At 44.3% G+C, this 18,843-nt stretch overlaps 1 protein-coding gene across 1 annotated transcript in view; it reads right to left on the bottom strand.

The window, feature by feature from the left end:
• Positions 1-18,843, bottom strand: part of LOC126092885 (leucine-rich repeat-containing protein 24-like) — a gene marked incomplete at its 5' end in the record, with an annotated part of 204,387 nt that overhangs the window by 132,181 nt on the left and 53,363 nt on the right. The window contains one exon of the mRNA XM_049908614.1: positions 9,223-9,535. Within this exon, the coding sequence (XP_049764571.1) occupies positions 9,223-9,535 (313 nt within the window). The remainder of the gene's footprint in view (positions 1-9,222; positions 9,536-18,843) is intronic.

An 18,843-nucleotide genomic window follows, 5' to 3' on the forward strand; every position in this document is an offset into this window, starting at 1 on the left:
TGAGCACTATGGGACTTAACATCTGAGGTCATCAGTCCCCTAGAACTTAGGACTACTTAAACCTAACTAACCTAAGGACATCACACACATCCATGCCCGAGGCAGGATTCGAACCTGCGACCGTAGCGGTCACGCGGTTCCAGACTGAAGCGCCTAGAACCGCTTGGCCACACCGGCCGGCCTTATGTATAATGCCTTAAGATGACAAAAATAGTTATTTTGTCTTATATTCTATGTTGAGACATTTATAGTAAATCGTGTAACATACTGTCTATGAAGTATGAATAACTATGGGACAACGTATCGAAAAATATCACGACAGGTTCCCTTTGCAGAAGGAAATTACAAGACGCGAATACTGAAGTCAGTTTCGGTTCACTACAACCCCTTTAAGTCCTCCGCTCAGTTACGACAGAATTTTTACTTGAGATATCTAATAAAAATTTAACTGCGTCTTGCTGCTGTATTTCGATGAAGCCCCGCTTTAATAAAACCGTAAAATAATATCCCAGCCGCGTTTTATCTGTCAGCTTTAATGAGAAATGGGAAGCTACTGAACAATAAATAGTCAATCGACCGAAGCTATTAAAATTATCGAGTGTCACAAAGCTCAAACATTAAAAAATCGAAATTATTTCATAGGTTTAGTGAATTTTGGAATATATATATATTGTAAATTGTTACCCCTCTCATTAGTACTTGACACGTGTAATGACCGTAACTCTAACACATCAGTCGTTCTTGAACTCTTGTTCTCTAAAATATTTTCCATAATTTTTGTACTGTGTCGGGACAACTATCTAAAAGCTGTTGTCCCTATTAACGAACCTGGAAAGATGTTAAAAAGGGTTTCATTCCCAAGTAACAAACTTGAAATGACGTAATTTATGTGACGGATGGTGATTCGAAGCCACCAAACCCGACTGTTATTCAAGCACAGGCAAAGGCTAGATATCTAATGTTCTCACCAGTATTGAGATATTTCTAACTGGAGTAACGAGAAAATTAATAATTTATGCCTTCCCAGGATTCGAACTCGGCACCGTTCGTCATTGTTTTCTAGCCGAGAATGGACACTAAATATAAGCTTCTTTCCTCAGACGCAAGATGTGCGCATGTTTTAGCTACGAGTGACGCAACGAAGAGTACAGTGACGATTAAAAATCGGATCCTCCACGTATCATTGTTGACTTCACAAGAAGACACTTTAACTGTTGAATTCTCTTTCACCATTAGCTAGGAGTGGTTAAGTCTGAATTTGAAGTGATGTGACGAAAAGATCTGTCTCTCACTGGGAGTCGAATCTATTACATATCTGTATTGACAATGAATGAAGAGACGTTAAGAACCAAAGCGAATTTCCATCAACAGTTAGGTGTGCTCAAGCTAAAGCCTGAAGGGAAATTATGAAAATTTTTATGCCCAACCAGTGCTCGAAACCTTACAAGTGCGTTACGTGGAGAGGGCCGGCCGGTGTGGCCATGCGGTTCTAGGCGCGTCAGTCTGGCGCCGCGTGACCGCTACGGTCGCAGGTTCGAATCCTGCCTCGGGCATGGATGTGTGTAATGTCCTTAGGTTAGTTAGGTTTAAGTAGTTCTGAGTTCTAGGGCACTGATGACCACAGATGTTTAGTCCCATAGTGCTCAGAGCCATTTGAACCTTACGTGGAGAACTTAAGGCGTTTTGAACCTTGAGTAAACAAGGAACTAATGGCAATATGTGGTCACGAAGGAGTCAAATTCCGTGTAACCAGAAAAATATGTACTACATCTCAATCTGAAGTAAAAGATAAAATATTTGCCCAGTAACCTTACATGACGTTTTTTGCCTTAACTAAAGTAAACGTACTACAGTAAGAAAGGTTACAGGTGACGGAGTTTCTAAATGCTGCCACTTAAACCCTTGTCATGGCCAACCATAAGGTGTGATCGGTAGCGAAGGGACATCACGTTTCATGTGAATCTGCAGCTACAGTGGAATCGTATAGTCTCCATTTGTCTTAATCAGGGGTAAATAGGATCTTCCAGAGCCAATCAAAACTCGCGCCTGAAGTGTGAATTGAACCCTCACACTACGGAAAATAACAAGGCATCCAGTGCCAAGACCAATGGGTCACTATTTTGTCGCAGCACTGGTACACCACACCGGACGAGAATTCTGGCTTGGTGTGTCCTGGAGAAGATTACAGTCGGTTCAATACATTTAATTCTAGCTCAATTGAATCGCCATTAACCAGCTACCTCAGCTACCCAGTGCGTTCATTCAATCTGATTCTATAATTAGTGAAATAAAGTCGCATAATGGCCATCTACAAAATCTGCCTACCCTGTAGTATGGGGAAGTTTCCACAGGAAGTGTTGCTTCCACTTAAACTACTCTCTATGGTAAACATCGCGCAGTGGAAAAGAAAAGCCGAGTTATTGAACCCAATGCTTCCATAATTTAGTAAGCTACGAATGCAACTCGTCGGTCTGGTAACGGTATCAATCTATTCTAAGCTGAGAAAAAATGTACTTCATTTTGGAGCCAGCCAGTAACAGTAAAATCTCGGGAAACGTTTCCGCGAAGAGATCGTGGATGCCTGTCCAGCTCGGAATAAGTTCTCCTTCGCCGTCCTGGCGCTACCCGGCGTTAGCCCTAGGACTGGCGACGGATTCCGCCTTGACCTATAATTTGCAGCGGACGTTTGTACAATCGCGGTGGCAAACATGAGGTTATTTAAAATTGTAGCTTCGCCTTCAGCATGACTTATTTTCTATAAGCAGTGTGTACACCATGCAGTAACAACATCGTTCTAAACAGTACGACACGAGGCTTAGGCACTAATATAAAGTTCACAGATGGGATGGAGAGAGAAGGGAAATTATCAGTTTTAGTTGTTCTACCTGAAGGAAACTCTGATGGGCGGCTAGGGCACCCTGTTCTCCGGAAGGCACCACATACTGTGTATTAAACCGGGGACCTAGAAACGACGATGAGGCTTCGTCCCGTCGTAGCTCTCAGTGGTTCGCAACCCCACAACAGGCCACAGCAGTCCACCCACCCCACCGCCGCCCCACACCGAACTCAGGGCTACTGTGTGGTTCGGCCCACAGTGGGATCACCCCCCCCCCCCCCCCCCCCCCCGGGAACGTCTCATAACGGACGTGCGTAACCGACTTAAAAACCATCCACAGGCTGGCCGGCACTCCGGACCTCGAAACTAATCTGCCGGGAAAATTTGGCCAGGAACTGGCATGCCTTCCCACTCGGGAAGCAGCTCGTTAGACCGCGCGGTTAGTCGGGCGGGCATACATACTACGTTACTTGTAGAATGAGATTTTCACTCTGCAGCGGAGTGTGCGCTGATATGAAACTTCCTGGCAGATTAAAACTGTGTGCCCGACCGAGACTCGAACTCGGGACCTTTGCCTTTCGCGGGCAAGTGCTCTACCAACTGAGCTACCGAAGCACGACTCACGCCCGGTACTCACAGCTTTACTTCTGCCAATACCTCGTCTCCTACCTTCCAAACTTTACAGAAGCTCTCCTGCGAACCCTGCAGAACTAGCACTCCTGAAAGAATGGATATTGCGGAGACATGGCTTAGCCACAGCCTGGGGGATGTTTCCAGAATGAGATTTTCACTCTGCAGCGGAGTGTGCGCTGATATGAAGCTTCCTGGCAGATTAAAACTGTGTGCCCGACCGAGACTCTAACTCGGGACCTTTGCCTTTCGCCGGCAAAGAGCACTTGCCCGCGAAAGGCAAAGGTTCCGAGTTCGAGTCTCGGTCGGGCACACAGTTTTAATCTACCAGGAAGTTACGTTACTTGTATTTTAAACGCAACTCACGAGCTCTTGAGCACAGCTACCACGAAAGTGAAGAATTTTGTTTATTTATTTTCTCTTCCTTAACAACAACATCAGTTTTTACAAATGACCAAGTAGTCGACTTTAGTCAAATTATCACAACTATTTCCGTTAATAAAAAAGCATTTTTAGAACGAAGAGAGATAAAGGATTTCAGAAGAAGCGGATGTTGCTTTACTTTTCAGTTTAACAAACTGCTGTATTTTCCTTGGCATTCAGTTTAAAATTAAGAAGAAACTTAATTTCAATAAATAAAAAAGGGAGTTTCCATATGACGGGAAATAGTTATGTCTCTTAATTCCTTACGCGATAATTATTACCGTTTAACAGTCAAAATAAATATCACAGAAGCCAGGCTGAGAAGGCAACTAAAGCTGAGCGAATGGCACCGCTGTAAGAAGAGATAAGGAGGCAGAATAAAACAGAAAAGCGGTAAAGTGCGAGAACGTAGACCGTAAGGCCGTGAGATCGAATCATAGTCAGGTATTGGAATTATTCAGTGTGTCTTAACGCTAGTCTTCACATCATTGTTGTGAAGATATACCGGCAAAGAAACTCGTTCGTATCACTCCTACTCCCGAAGTACCAACAACTTGCAGAGAGCCTTGTTGACATCTTGGCTTCGTGGGTTCTGCACAACACTCGAACTCTTGTATCACCTCTTACTAACTGAAATCGTGGCTCATCTCATCATGCCACGGTTTTCCAGTCGTCTAGGGTGTCGCTGATATGGTCACGACAATAGGAGAGGCGCTGAAGGCTGTGTCGTGCTTTTAGCAAAGGCACTGACGTCGGGAGTCTGCTGCCATGGCTTATTAAAGCCGTATTTCACCGCAGTGTCCACTGGATACGTTAGTCTAACGTCCTGCATTGGTTTCTATGGTTTTCTCAAGCATTGTTGCTTCTCCTTGCACTAACAACTCTACACAAACGCCGCTGCTCTAAATCGTACAGTGAAGACCGTCGACCACTTTGTTTTCTGAGGTGATATGTGACGCCTGAAATTTGGTATTCTCGGTACGCTCTTGACACTGTCGATTTCGGATTACCGAATTTCATCACTATTTCGGAAATGTAATGTCCCATTTGTACAGAAACCAGATGGCTGTTATAAGAGTCGAGGGACATGAAAGGGAAGCAGCGGTGGGGAAGGGAGTAAGACAGGGTTGTAGCCTCTCCCCGATGTTATTCAATCTGTAAATTGAGCAAGCAGTAAAGGAAACAAAAGAAAATTTCGGAGTAGGTATTAAAATCCATGGAGAAGAAATAAAAACTTTGAGGTTTGCCGATGACATTGTAATTCTGTCAGAGACAGCAAAGGACTTGGAAGAGCAGTTGAATGGAATGGATGGTATCTTGAAGGGAGGATATAAGATGAACATCAACAAGAGCAAAACGAGGATAATGGAATGTAGTGGAATTAAGTCGGGTGATGCTGAGGGAATTAGATTAGGAAATGAGACACTTAAAGTAGTAAAGGAGTTTTGCTATTTGGGGAGCAAAATAACTGATGATGGTCGAAGTAGAGAGGATATAAAATGTAGACTGGCAATGGCAAGGAAAGCGTTTCTGAAGAAGAGAAATTTGTTAACATCGAGTATAGATTTAAGTGTCAGGAAGTCATTTCTGAAAGTATTTGTATGGAGTGTAGCCATGTATGGAAGTGAAACATGGACGGTAAATAGTTTGGAGAAGAAGAGAATAGAAGCTTTCGAAATGTGGTGCTACAGAAGAATGCTGAAGATTAGATGGGTAGATCACATAACTAATGAGGAAGTATTGAATAGGATTGGGGAGAAGAGAAGTTTGTGGCACAACTTGACCAGAAGAAGGGCTCGGTTGGTAGGACATGTTCTGAGGCATCAAGGGATCACCAATTTAGTATTGGAGGGCAGCGTGGAGGGTAAAAATCGTAGGGGGAGACCAAGAGATGAATACACTAAGCAGATTCAGAAGGATGTAGGTTGCAGTAGGTACTGGGAGATGAAGAAGCTTGCACAGGATAGAGTAGCATGGAGAGCTGCATCAAACCAGTCTCAGGACTGAAGACCACAACAACAACAACAATGTCCCATGGGTCTACCTCCAACTAACATTCGTCGTTCAAAATCTGTTAATTCCCGTCGCAGAGGAAGTTGCAACGTTGCGATTCGTAATGGAAGCAAGACTAAAGAAAAATCAAGACACGTTCATAGGATTTGTCGACCTGGAAAAAGGATTCGACATTATTAAATGGTGTAAGATGTTAGAAATTCGGAGGAAAACAGAGGTAAGTGATAGGGACAGAGAAGTAACGTACAACATTTAAAAGATCCAAGAGGGAATAATAAGAGTGGAACACCAAGAATAAAGTGCCCGTATTAAAAACGGTGCACGACCGTGATGTAGTCTTTTGCTCCTTGTGTTCAGTTTGTACATCGAAGAAGAAATGATGGAAATGAAAGAAATATTCAAGAGTGGAATTAAAATTGAAGGTGAAAGGATATCAATAATAAGATTCGCCGATGAAATTTCTATCCTCTGTGAAAGTGAAGAAGAGTTACAGGACCTGATGAAGGTAACGATCAGTCTAATGAGTACAGAATATAGAAAAAGACGAAAGTAAAGAGAAATAGCAGAAATGAGAACAGCGAGAAACATCAGGATTGGTGGTCACGAAGCAGATGAAGTTACGGAATTCGGCTAACTTGGCAGCAAAATATCGTATGGCGGAGGGAGCAAGGAGGACATGAAAAGTAGATAAGCACTGGCAAAATGTTCATTCCTGGCCATGAGAAATCTACTAGTGTCAAACAAAGGCCTTAATTTGAGGAAGAAACTTCTGTGAATGTATGTTTGGAGGACAGAATTGTATGGATAGTGAAACATGGACTATGGGAAAACCGGAACAGAAGAAAATCGAAGCATTTGAGATGTGGTGCTACAGACGAATATTGAAAATTAGGTGGAGTGATAAGGTAAAGAATGACGGGGTTCTGCACAGAATCGGAGAGGAAAGGAATATGTGGGAAACACTGACGAGGAGAAGGAATAGGATGATAGGACATCTGTTAAGACCATCTTACCATAGGGAGCTGTAGAGATTAATAACTGCAGAGGAAGACAGAGGTTTGCAATACATCCAGCAAAGAATTGAGTACGTAGGTTGCAAGTGTTGCTCTGAGATTTAGAGATTGGCACAGGGGAGAAATTCGTGACGGGCCGCTTCAAACCAGTGAGAAGACTGATGACTCAAAAGAAAAAAAAAAAAAAACTTTGGGTCTGCGCCACATTCGAACCATAGCTTCATCTCTTAGCAACAGAGATATCTGAAATCTGGACTCATCATGGCACGGTTTTTCAATCGTCTATGGTCCATCCGATACGGTCACGACTCCACTAGAGGCGCTACAGGAGATGTGCTGTTAGCAAAGGCACTCGAGTCGGTAGTCTGCTGCCGTAGCCCAGTAACTCCAAATTTCAACGCACTGTCCTAACGTATACGCTCCGCCGCTGTTCTCGGTTGTTAAGTGAATGCCGTTAGCCGCAGCGTTGTGAGTGGTGACAAGCGCTGCCTGAAATTTGGTATTCTCGGGGCACTCTTGACAATGTGGATCTCGCAGTACTGATCTCCCTAACGATTTCCAATATTTTGAATGACACACGCGTTTAGCTCCAACTACCATTCCTCGCTCAAAGCTTGTTGATTCCCGTCGTGCGGCCATAGTCACGTTGGGAACGTTTTCACATGAATCACATGAGTAAAAATAACAACTCAGCTAAGGGACTGCTCATTTTATACTTTGCGTGGGCGAACTTTAATTTGTAGCACGATGTCTCGTGTTCATACGTTTTATCAAGCAATTAGCAAATTGAAGTATCGTCGGGGAGCCTGAGGGTTCTTGTTTGGTCTAGAGGGACTCCCAGCTAGTGCTGCTGCACAGATTTACACTGCTGGCCATTAGAATTGCTACACCAAGAAGAAATGCAGATGATAAACGGGTATTCGTTGGACCAATATATTATACTAGAACCGACATGTGATTACATTTTCACGAAATTTGGGTGCATAGACACTGAGAAATCAGTATCCAGAACAACCACCTCTGGTCGTAATAACGGCCTTGATACGGCTGGGCATTGAGTCAAACAGAGCTTGGATTTCATGTACAGGTACAGCTGCCCATGCAGCTTCAACACGATACCACAGTTCATAAGAGTAGTGACAGGCGTATTGTAACGAACCAGTTGCTCGGCCATCATTGACCAAACGTTTTCAATTGGTAAGAGATCTGGAGAATGTGCTGGCCAGGGCAGCAGTCGAACATTTTCTGTATCCAGAAACGCCAGTACAGGACTTGTAACTCGCGGTCGTGCATTATTCTGCTGAAATGTAGGGTTTCGCAGGGATGGAATGAAGGGTAGAGCCACGGGTCGTAACACATCTGAAATGTAACGTCCACTGTTCAATGTGCCATCAATGCGAACAAGAGGTGAGCGAGACGTGTGACCAATGGCATCCCATACCATCATGCCGGGTGATACGCCAGTAAAGGGATAACGAATATACGCTTCTAATGTGCGATGTCGCCACACACGGATGCGACCATCATGATGCTGTAAACAGAACCTGGATTCATCCGAAAAAATTACGTCTTCCCATTCGTGCACCCAGGTTCGTCGTTGAGTACACCGTCGCAGGTGATCCTGACTGTGATGCAGCGTCAAGGGTAACCGCAGCAGTGGTCTCCGAGCTGATTGTCCATGCTGCTGCAAACGTCGGCGAACTGTTCGTGCAGATGGTTGTTGTCTTGCAAACGTGCCCATCTGTTGACTCAGGGATGGAGATGTGGCTGCACGATCCGTTACAGCCATGCGGATAAGATGCTTGTCATCTAGACTGCTAGTGATACGAGGCCGTTGGGATCCAGCACGGCGTTCCGTATTACCCTCCTGAACCCACCGATTCCATATTCTGCTATCAGTCATTGGATCTCGACCAACGTGAGCAGCAATGTCGGGATACGATAAACCGCAATCGCGATAGCCTACAATCGACCTTTATGAACGTCGGAAACGTGATGGTACGCATTTCTCCTCGTTACACGAGGCATTACCACCACGTTTCACCAGGCAACGCCGGTCAACTGCTGTTTGTGTATGGGAAATCGGTTGGAAACTTCCCTCATGTCAGCACGTTGTAGGTGCCGCCACTGGCGCCACTCTTGTGTGAATGCTCTGGAAAGCTAATCATTTTCATATCATAGGAACGTGATCGTGTCGGTTAAATTTCGCGTCTGTAGCACGTCATCTTCGTGGTGTAGCAGTTTTAACGGCCAGTAGTGTGCTTTGCCCTAGCACCGCAGCTGGCGGCGAGCGAGGCGCGGACTGACCTCTGCGGCGTCGTGCCGGCGGCGGCGGCGCTTCCTGGCGAGGGCGCCGTGCAGCGCGCAGGCGGCCAGCAGCCCGGCGGCCAGCACCAGCAGCGCCGCGACGGCGACGCCCGCCGCCAGCACGCGGCCCGACAGCGCGGCGGCCGGGGGCGGCGCCGCGGCGCGCCGGCGCACCTCCAGCGTGACGGCGCCCAGCGCGCGGCCCGCGCGGTTCTCGCCCACGCACTGGTAGGAGCCCGCGTCCGACGCCTCCAGCCGCAGCACGGTCAGCGCGCCCCCGGACGCGTTCACCACGTACCGGCCCGGCGACGACCTGCCGGCGAAACGGCGCTGCACTGCACTCACTACCCCGTGTCTACATCTACATCTACATGATTATTCTGCAGTTCACATTTAAGTGCTTGGCAGAGGGTTCATCAAAGCACAATCGTACTATCTCTCTACCACTCCACTCCCGAACAGCGCGCGGTAAAAATGAACACCTCAACCTTTCTGTTAGAGCTCTGATTTCTCTTATTTTATTTTGATGATGATTCCTACCTATGTAGGTTGGGCTCAACAAAATATTTTCGCATTCGGATAAGAAAATTGGTGACTGAAATTTCGTAAATAGATCTCGCCGCGACGAAAAACCTCTTTGCTTTAATGACTTTCATCCCAACTCGCGTATCATATCTGCCACACTCTCTCCCCTATTACGTGATAATACAAAACGAGCTGCCCTTTTTTGCACCCTTTCGATGTCCTCCGTCAATCCCACCTGGCAAGGATCCCACACCGCGCAGCAATATTCTAACAGAGTACGAACGAGTGTAGTGTAAGCTGTCTCTTTAGTGGACTTGTTGCATCTTCTGAGTGTCCTGCCAATGAAACGCAACCTTCGGCTCGCCTTCCCCACAATATTATCTATGTGGTCTTTCCAACTGAAGTTGTTCGTAATTTTAACACCCACGTACTAGTTGAATTGACAGCCTTGAGAATTGTACTATTTATAGAGTAATCTAATTCCAACGGATTTCTTTTGTAACTGATGTGGTTCGCCTCACACGTTTCGTTATTTAGCGTCAACTGCCACCTGCCACACCATATAGCAATCTTTTCTAAATCGCTTTGCAACTGATACTGGTCTTCGGATGACCTTACTAGACGGTAAATTACAGCATCATCTGCGAACAACCTAAGAGAATTTCTGAGATTGTCTCCCAGGTCATTAATATAGATCTGGAACAGCAGAGGTCCAAGGACGCTTCCCTGGGGAACACCTCATATCACTTCAGTTTTACTCGATGATTTGCCGTCTATTACTACGAACTGCGACCTTTCTGACAGGAAATCACGAATCCAGTCGCATAACTGAGACGATACCCCGTAGGCCCGCAGCTTGATTAGAAGTCGCTTGTGAGGAACGGTGTCAAAAGCTTTCCGGAAACCTAGAAATACGGAATCAACTTGAGATCCCCTGTCGATAGCGGCCATTACTTCGTACAAATAAAGAGCTAGCTGCGTTGCACAAGAACGATGTTTTCTGAAACCATGCTGATTACGTATCAATAGATCGTTCCCTTCGAGGTGATTCATAATGTTTGAATACAGTATATGCTCCAAAACCCTACTGCAAACCGACGTCAATGATATAGGTCTCCAGTTCGATAGATTACTCCTAGTACCCTTCTTAAACACTGGTGCGATCTGCGCAATTTTCCAATCTATAGGTACAGATCTATCGGTGAGCGAGCGGTTGTATATGATTCCTAAGTAGGGAGCTATTGTATCAGCGTAATCTGAAATGAATCTAATCGGTATACAATCTGGACCTGAAGACTTGCCCGCATCAAGCGATTTGAGTTTCTTCGCAACCTCTAACGTATCTACTTCTAAGAAACTCATGCTAGCACCTGTTCGTGTTTCAAATTCTGGAATATTCCATTCGTCTTTCCTGGTGAAGGAATTTCGGAAAACTGCGTTCAATAACTCCGCTTTAGCGGCACAGTCGTCGGTAACAGTAATATCGGCACTGCGCAGCGAAGGTATTGACTGCGTCTTGCCACTTGTGTACTTACATACGACCAAAATTTCATTTTTCTTGTCTCAGGGAAGTACGGGAAATAACATAGCACGACACCTGCTGCAATTCCTCTCAAAGGTCCTTCCCCGGGAGCAAATACTAAAACTACCGATGCGAGATGATAAATACCGAGAAGTGAGGGATCACATATAATCCTCCCCCCTCCACCAAAAAGCAAAAGCAAAGGGTACGACATGGCAAAGCAGTGTAATTTAACTGACTGAGACTCACGTGTAGTACTACACGAGAAACAACATGATACACTTTACTGAGATTGAAAGGTCTCTGTTGGATTCCTTTCATGTTAATTTTTTAAAACTGTTGTCATTTACGGCATACATTCCACTTCAAAATTTACTGTGGTGTTTCTATCTCGGAGGAGACTGAGCAGTGGAACGTGATACTGAACGTGATCAAGAACGATCTGTCACATTACTACACTTTAAAACACAGTTTATATGTAATTCATGTCACACAGTCTCATACGGAACCTACATGCGCTTTCTTTTATATACTGTATATGATAAGATACTGCCATTCCCCTTCCCTTCTGTGTGAAAGGTTGAATGATCAAATGTATTTCCAGTTGCATGCTTGATGGTAACAGACAAACCTGTCTGCTAGAGAACAGTAGGACCAACGTCGGAATAGGTAGCTACGCTTTATAAAAGCAAAGAGGTTTCTATTCTTAGTTTGGTCCTGTCTGTCCCTTGTCATGTTGGTATAAGAAGCTGCATCTCTGGTCACTTCCGTTTTGTATCAGGAAGCACTCTCGGTAGGGGCCCACGGGCAGTCGGTCCGCGGCGAGCGTCTGAAGTTGTAAGATCTCTGGCTAGGCGCGTCTCTGCTAACTCCGAAGGACAATGGAATTCTTAAGTTCAGCCTAACTGAAAATTTAACCACCTTTATTTCAGGTTTATATCTAAAATATCTAATGTTATCTTAAATTGCAACGCAGTGTAATTCGAGTGTGAAGTTCAGAATATCTTCCAGTAGTTGCATCGTCACTACTTTGTGAGTAAAGTAGAACCCTGTGTTGATCAGTAACTCTAAGATCATCAATCTTAAATGCGAATGTGCGTGAGATTATAACGTCTCGTCTTGACAATATTTTTCAATATAGCAACTTTTCTTTCTGTTCAACCCACGTGGGGTGTACTTTGTGAGACCAGTACCACGTGCTTATACAATTGTTTGACCCATCAGGTTAATAGTAAGACGATAGTAACCAGTTCGAGGTTTTTCTTTTGTAATGTGTGTTTCGATGTAATTTATTTTAATTATCAAAATTGTTGTGGAGTTACACTCTTTGTGTAAACCAAGTTGACCACGTGGAGCATGTAGTGTAATCATCAAAACAGTCCTCAGCTATTCTTTTCGGGAAGATTTCACAGAGAGTTAGTATGAATTTAGTATACCAGTGTGTGGTAATTTCATGATAGACAGGATTGCGCTGTGGTTAATTTTCTCTTGCATATGTTTCAACGTTATTCGTGTGTTATTTTATGAATACAGTGTTGTATGCAGTATCTCAATCTTGGCTCCATATTTGATGTGTTCCGTAAGATTACAAACTCACATTTTCACAATCCTAAATAAGGCACCAGTTTACTTATGAATCATGTTTAATATGCTGAAATTTTAACGGAACAATGACCAATGTTAAAATAAATGTCCAAATATAAACCGATTTCTTTCTTTTTTTTAAATTCTGTTTTACATATATATCACCGGTTGTCGTAAGATGACTATTAAAAGATTATAATTAATGTTAGTCTGGTTGGGAATTTGGTAAGCTAGACTGGATACCTGGTGAAACAGTTGCTCAGTAATGCAAGGTTAACCTCCCCAGATAGCTCACACCTTTTAACCCGCTTTTATTGTCTTGAATATCAGCACCGCTTTCAGAACAAATTAATGCATCAACATTACAAGATGTTCGTGGTATTCTTACGTGACTACATTCATGAAAAAATAATGAACCGTATGTCCACTGACGTTAAATACTACGTGTCTTTGACGTTCTTAAAAAAAAGCACTCCATCTTCAGGCCACGAGCGGCCTACCGGGACCATCCGACCGCCGTGTCATCCTCAATTGGCATCACGAGGCTGAGTGCACCCCGAAAAATGGCAACAGCGCATGGCAGCCTGGATGGTCACCCATCCAAGTGCCGACCTCGCCCGACAGCGCTTAACCTCGGTGATCTTACGGGAACCGGTGTATCCACTGCGGCAAGGCCGTGTCTTGGACATTATTACAAAATTTTATTAATTTATAACAATGTTTTTATGAGGAAATTAAAGAAAAATAAGAAAAGGGATTTCGGTTTTGCAGTGCAGATATTTTCTTGTAAAAATTATCCTTTGGAATATTCGAGAGAAATGACAAAGAAATATTAGTACAGTGTTTTCAGAATATAGCATAACATGCTAGAAAACCAGCTCAGCCGATATAAGAACTACTGAGGGAGATGTGGTCTAAATGTTAGCAATTAATATAATTATATAACGGGTACGGAATATGATGTTTTGAAAACCAATAGGGATAAAATTTTCTAAATTTAGCTTAGAATATCAAGCCTTCGTAAAATTCAGCTGACGTCAAAGACTTTTCTTGTTTTTGTAGAGAGCACTGTCACATTTGAAAATCGTAATTTTTCATTGTGGGTTACCTAAAGTATCTGTTTTTATGATTCGTATATACAGGGTCTTAGATTATTTTGTCTAATATATATATATATATATATATATATATATATATATATATATATATATATATATATATATATATATATATATATATGTGTGTGTGTGTGTGTGTGTGTGTGTGTGTGTGTGTGTGTGTGTGTGTTGAAGAGGCAAAGAAATTGTACCCCTGCCTAATACCATGTAGGGCCCCCGCGAGCACGCATTAATGCCGCAGCATGACGTGGCATGGACTCAACTAATGTCTGAAGTAGTGGTGGAGGGAATTGACACCAAGAATCCTGTAGGGCTGTCCATAAATCTGTTAGAGTACGAAGGATGGAAATATCATCTGAACAGCAAATTGCAACACACCCCAGATACGCTCAATAATGTTGACGTCTGGGGAGTTTCGTGGCCAGCAGAAGTGTTTAAACCCAGAAGAGTGTTCCTGGAACCACTCTGTAGCAATTCAGAACGTTGGTGTGTCCCATTGCCCTGCTGGAACTGCCCAACTACCGGATTCACGGTACACTCGTGAAATGGTGTACAGGGAAATCCCCACTTGTGGTCATCGCTCGTGCACCGACTATAACACAACGTTCAGACTCACTTAAATCTGGGTAACCAGTCATTGTAACAGCAGTAACCGATGTAACAATAGCGCCACTCATTTGTTGTCTTATATAGGCGTTTCCGACTGCAGCGCCGCATTGTGCCTGTTTACGTATTTGAATATGCATGCCTAAGCCACTTTCTTTGGCGCTTCAGTATATATGGGTGTTCGTAAAAAGCGTCAGGTAATAATTCGAGAGCTGATTATACTAATCGTAACAAGAAAAACAAGTCCACGTGTTTACGGTAGGCGTTCAACGTGGCGCCCATTCATGACGACGCAGCCCTCAGTCCTCCGGTGTAAGGAACGACGCACCCTTTGAAGTACACCCAGTTGTTGTTATTCCTGCTGGCACGCGTTGTAGACGCGACCCTGTGGTGTCCGCATATCGTTGATTGGCGTGGCGTACATCAATTCCGTCAAGTGTCCCCATAACAAGAAGTCTAGGGGATTGAGGGCTGGCGAACGTGCAGGCCAAGGTGTGCCCTCCCCTCTCCCACCCCGCACCCCCCCAAACCAACACAGTGGCCCCGAAATGCCTGCGTAAGATGTTCCCGTACATTGTGATGAAAGTGTGCTGGGCGCTATCATGCATAAACCACATTTGTATTCGTTGCTGCAATGGCACATCCTCCAGCAAGGTAGACAACACATTAATGCAAAAGTGCAAGTAATGAGGCCCAATTAATCTCTGTGGTAGCACGTGTTTACCTGTTAATCTATAGCTATGTATGCCTGCCCATACGTTGACTGAGAATCCGTATTGATGCCCTCTTTCCTGAAGTGCTTGGGGATTTATATCTGCCCATATGTGCGGCTTGTGGAAATTCACACCATCTCTTCTTGTGAAACGTGCATCATCGGCGTATAAAATCTTGGATGTGAACAGTGGATCTTTGGTACACTTCTGCAACAGCCACTGACAGAACCGCCGTCTGCCGTGATGATGCTTGGCCCTTCAGTCTGAACGCGCAGTAGGTGATATGGGTGCTGCAATTGCTCATGAAGTACCCCCACCCCCTACAGAAAAAGAGAATGAGACACGCCATCTGCTGCTTTTATCTGTCGCACGCTGGTCCCAGGGGTTTCTTCCACCGAACGCAGCACACGATTATCGGTGTCAGGCGTGCGGACTGTGCGGGTTCTTCCACTGTCAGTCTTTCAGGTGCAAGGGTACCTGTGCCCGTCAGACGCTGGAATAATCTGCCGAACAGCTTATCATAGGGTACTCTGTGCTAACGGTATTTTTCCGTATAGAGGGCACGGGGAAGCAGGCTACGTCAATTTGCTAAACCATAGCAGAATAACGTATCCGTCATTTCACTTGTCGAGTAGTGGGCTCCCACTGCTAACAAGTTCGTGGAAGGGGCTAAATGTAAATGTATTGCACTATTTGTACGTACAAACAGCGCAGCACCATTAAACACATTAGTGTGCCCACGTTTGGCAGAAGATAAAAGACCATGATACGTAGCCAGGGTTGATATCACTGCACAATATGTCACACAAACACAACGAAAATTAATGTAGCCTACAGCACGACACGAACCATACAACGGACTGCAGACCCCCTGGTAGGTAGAGCACTGCGAGTAATACAGAGAAACATCCTGTCGACAAATATGACGGAACCCCAATGCAGCGTCTGTGCCAATATTGGTCACCAACCTTCGCGCAGGTCTTCTTACAAACACGTGCGTTTCCGTACACATGTTTGTCGGACTTGTGTTTTTTGTTTCGATGAGTACTATCACCTCTCAAATTATTGGACACTTTTGTTTTTTTTTTTGAACATTCTATACAGAGTGTTACAAAAAGGTACGGCCAAACTTTCAGGAAACATTCCTCACACACAAATAAAGAAAAGATGTTATGTGGACATGAGTCCGGAAACTCTTAATTTCCATGTTAGAGCTCATTTTAGTTCCGTCCACCTACGCTCAATGGAGCACGTTATCATGTTTTCATACGGGATACTTTACCTGTGCTGCTAGAACATGTGCCTTTACAAGTACGACACAACATGTGGTTTATGCACGATGGAGCTCTTGCACATTTCAGTCGAAGTGCGGATGCGTGTATCCTCGCTAACGGAGGACATTTCCTGTAACAAAGCGTTTGAAGTCACGCTGGTACGTTCTTTTGCTGTGTGTTTCCATTCCATGATTAATGTGAATTGAAGAGAAGTAATAGAATGAGCTCTAACATGGAAAGTAAGCGTTTCCGGACACATGTCCACATAACATATTTTCTTTCTTTGTGTGTGAGGAACGTTTCCTGAAAGTTTGGCAGTACCTTTTTGTAACACCCTGTATAAGCAGCTGCATCTGCTTCACCAGTCAGTCAGTATGGCACAATTCTTGGCACGAGGGCCGTTTGGCGCGAGGGTAGTTCGGTTAGTCATTGCTTCATCTTTACGCCATGGCTGATATAATGTTTATAAGTAATCTCGAACATCGGATACAACCAATGAGTGTTAATGAAAGGTAGGACTGTGAATATTTCTGCTACATCTGTGAAGAATAAACTGAAAGTGACGTGGAAATGTCGTCACGTTATTAAGTTCGACGAAGAACCTTTGACCTTATTATTCGACAATTAATTTAGGTTTTCCAATTGCCTTGTTCTAACCTTCTCCGATCCAATATTGACTGTTGGGATTATAAACTGAGATTACATTTCAAGTCAATCACCGGATAAATAAAAACATCTTACGCTTTCAAAAGCCAATTCTTTTTATCTAATTAACTGAATAGTAATGTTAGGCTGTGCTGATGACCTGTCCAGGGTTCTTGCACCGTCTTGTTACTCCCGACAAAGTCCTACTTTACATCTACGTCTACAGCCATAACCTACAGTCCACTGTGGACTGCACAACAAAAGGTACTTCGCATTGCACCGGTTATTAGGCCTTCTTCACGTCCTTTTCACTAATTGATCGCGGGAAGAATGATTATTTATACGCCTCTGTGTGCATTGGAATTAGTCTTGTTTTCGCACTGGAGTGGTATATAAGTGATTGTTGTATATTCCTAGGTTCTTCACTTTAAATTGGTTCTTGAAAGTTTCCGTAATTGGGCTTACTCGGGGTAATTTATGTCCATCTCCAGCGTATGCAAGCTCACATTTTTCAGCATTCCCGTAGCACTCCCGTCCACAGCTGAAACAAACCTCTAACCATTCGTACCGCTCATTTTTGAATACATTAAATACTCCCTGTTAGCCCTATTTTCTCCAATTTCGGCTGCACACAACAAAACGACATTTTAGGATGGGTGGTACACATGTTTTGTAAGCAATCCCCATCGTAGGCTTTTTGCATTTCTCTAGCATTCTACAAAGTCTGGTGCTTACATTAACTAAGACCGAGTCTTTTTTTTTCTTTTGCTACTGCCGTTATCCCGCATTGTGCGCAGGGTCGGCAGTGTTAAGTACGGAATTGGCATGGTTAATTTCAAGGGGTGGCCGGATGCCCTTCCTGCCGCCACCCCATACCCCCTGGGACGGAAGTAGTGTACCCCAGCTGTCTGCGTCTAGTGTAAATCGTGAAATAGTGTGAATGTGTTTCATATGTCTGCGAGACGTGTGAGGCGGGACGTGAGGACCAGACCGGTATTCACCTAGTAGGATGTGGAAAACCGCCTAAAAACCACATCCAGGCTGGGCGGCACACTGGCCGCCGTCGTTAATCCGCCAGGCGGATTCGATCCGGGGCCGGCGAGGCGCTTCAGTCTGGAACCGCGCAACCGCTACGGTCGCAGGTTCTAATCCTGCCTCGGGCGTGGATGTGTGTGATGTCCTTAGGTTAGTTAGGTTTAAGTAGTTCTACGTTCTAGGGGACTGATGACGTCAGATGTTAAGTCCTATAGTGCTCAGAGCCATTTTAACCATTTTTTGAACTAATTCCTCTCCTGCGCTAAGCTATTCATCTTAAAGTAGCACTTGCACCCTATGTCCTCAATTATTTGTTGAATTTATTTCAATCTCAGTCCTCCCCTGCAGATTTTATCCTCTATAGTTCGCTCTGCGACCCTAGAAGTTATTGCCTGATGCCTGAAAACATGTTCCATCATCCTACTCCTTCTTTTTGTCAGTGTTTTCCAAATGTTTCTGTCTCAGGCCATTCTGCGAAGAACGTGCCAAGTCCTCATCCCATCAGTCGACCTCAGTTTCAACATCTTTGCAGACCGTCACATCTCAAATGTTTCGATTCTCTTCTGTACCAGTTTTCGCACAGTTCATGATTCACCAAC

The sequence above is a fragment of the Schistocerca cancellata genome, chromosome 7 (genome assembly GCF_023864275.1).
Source record: "Schistocerca cancellata isolate TAMUIC-IGC-003103 chromosome 7, iqSchCanc2.1, whole genome shotgun sequence".
Classification (NCBI taxonomy): domain Eukaryota; kingdom Metazoa; phylum Arthropoda; class Insecta; order Orthoptera; family Acrididae; genus Schistocerca; species Schistocerca cancellata.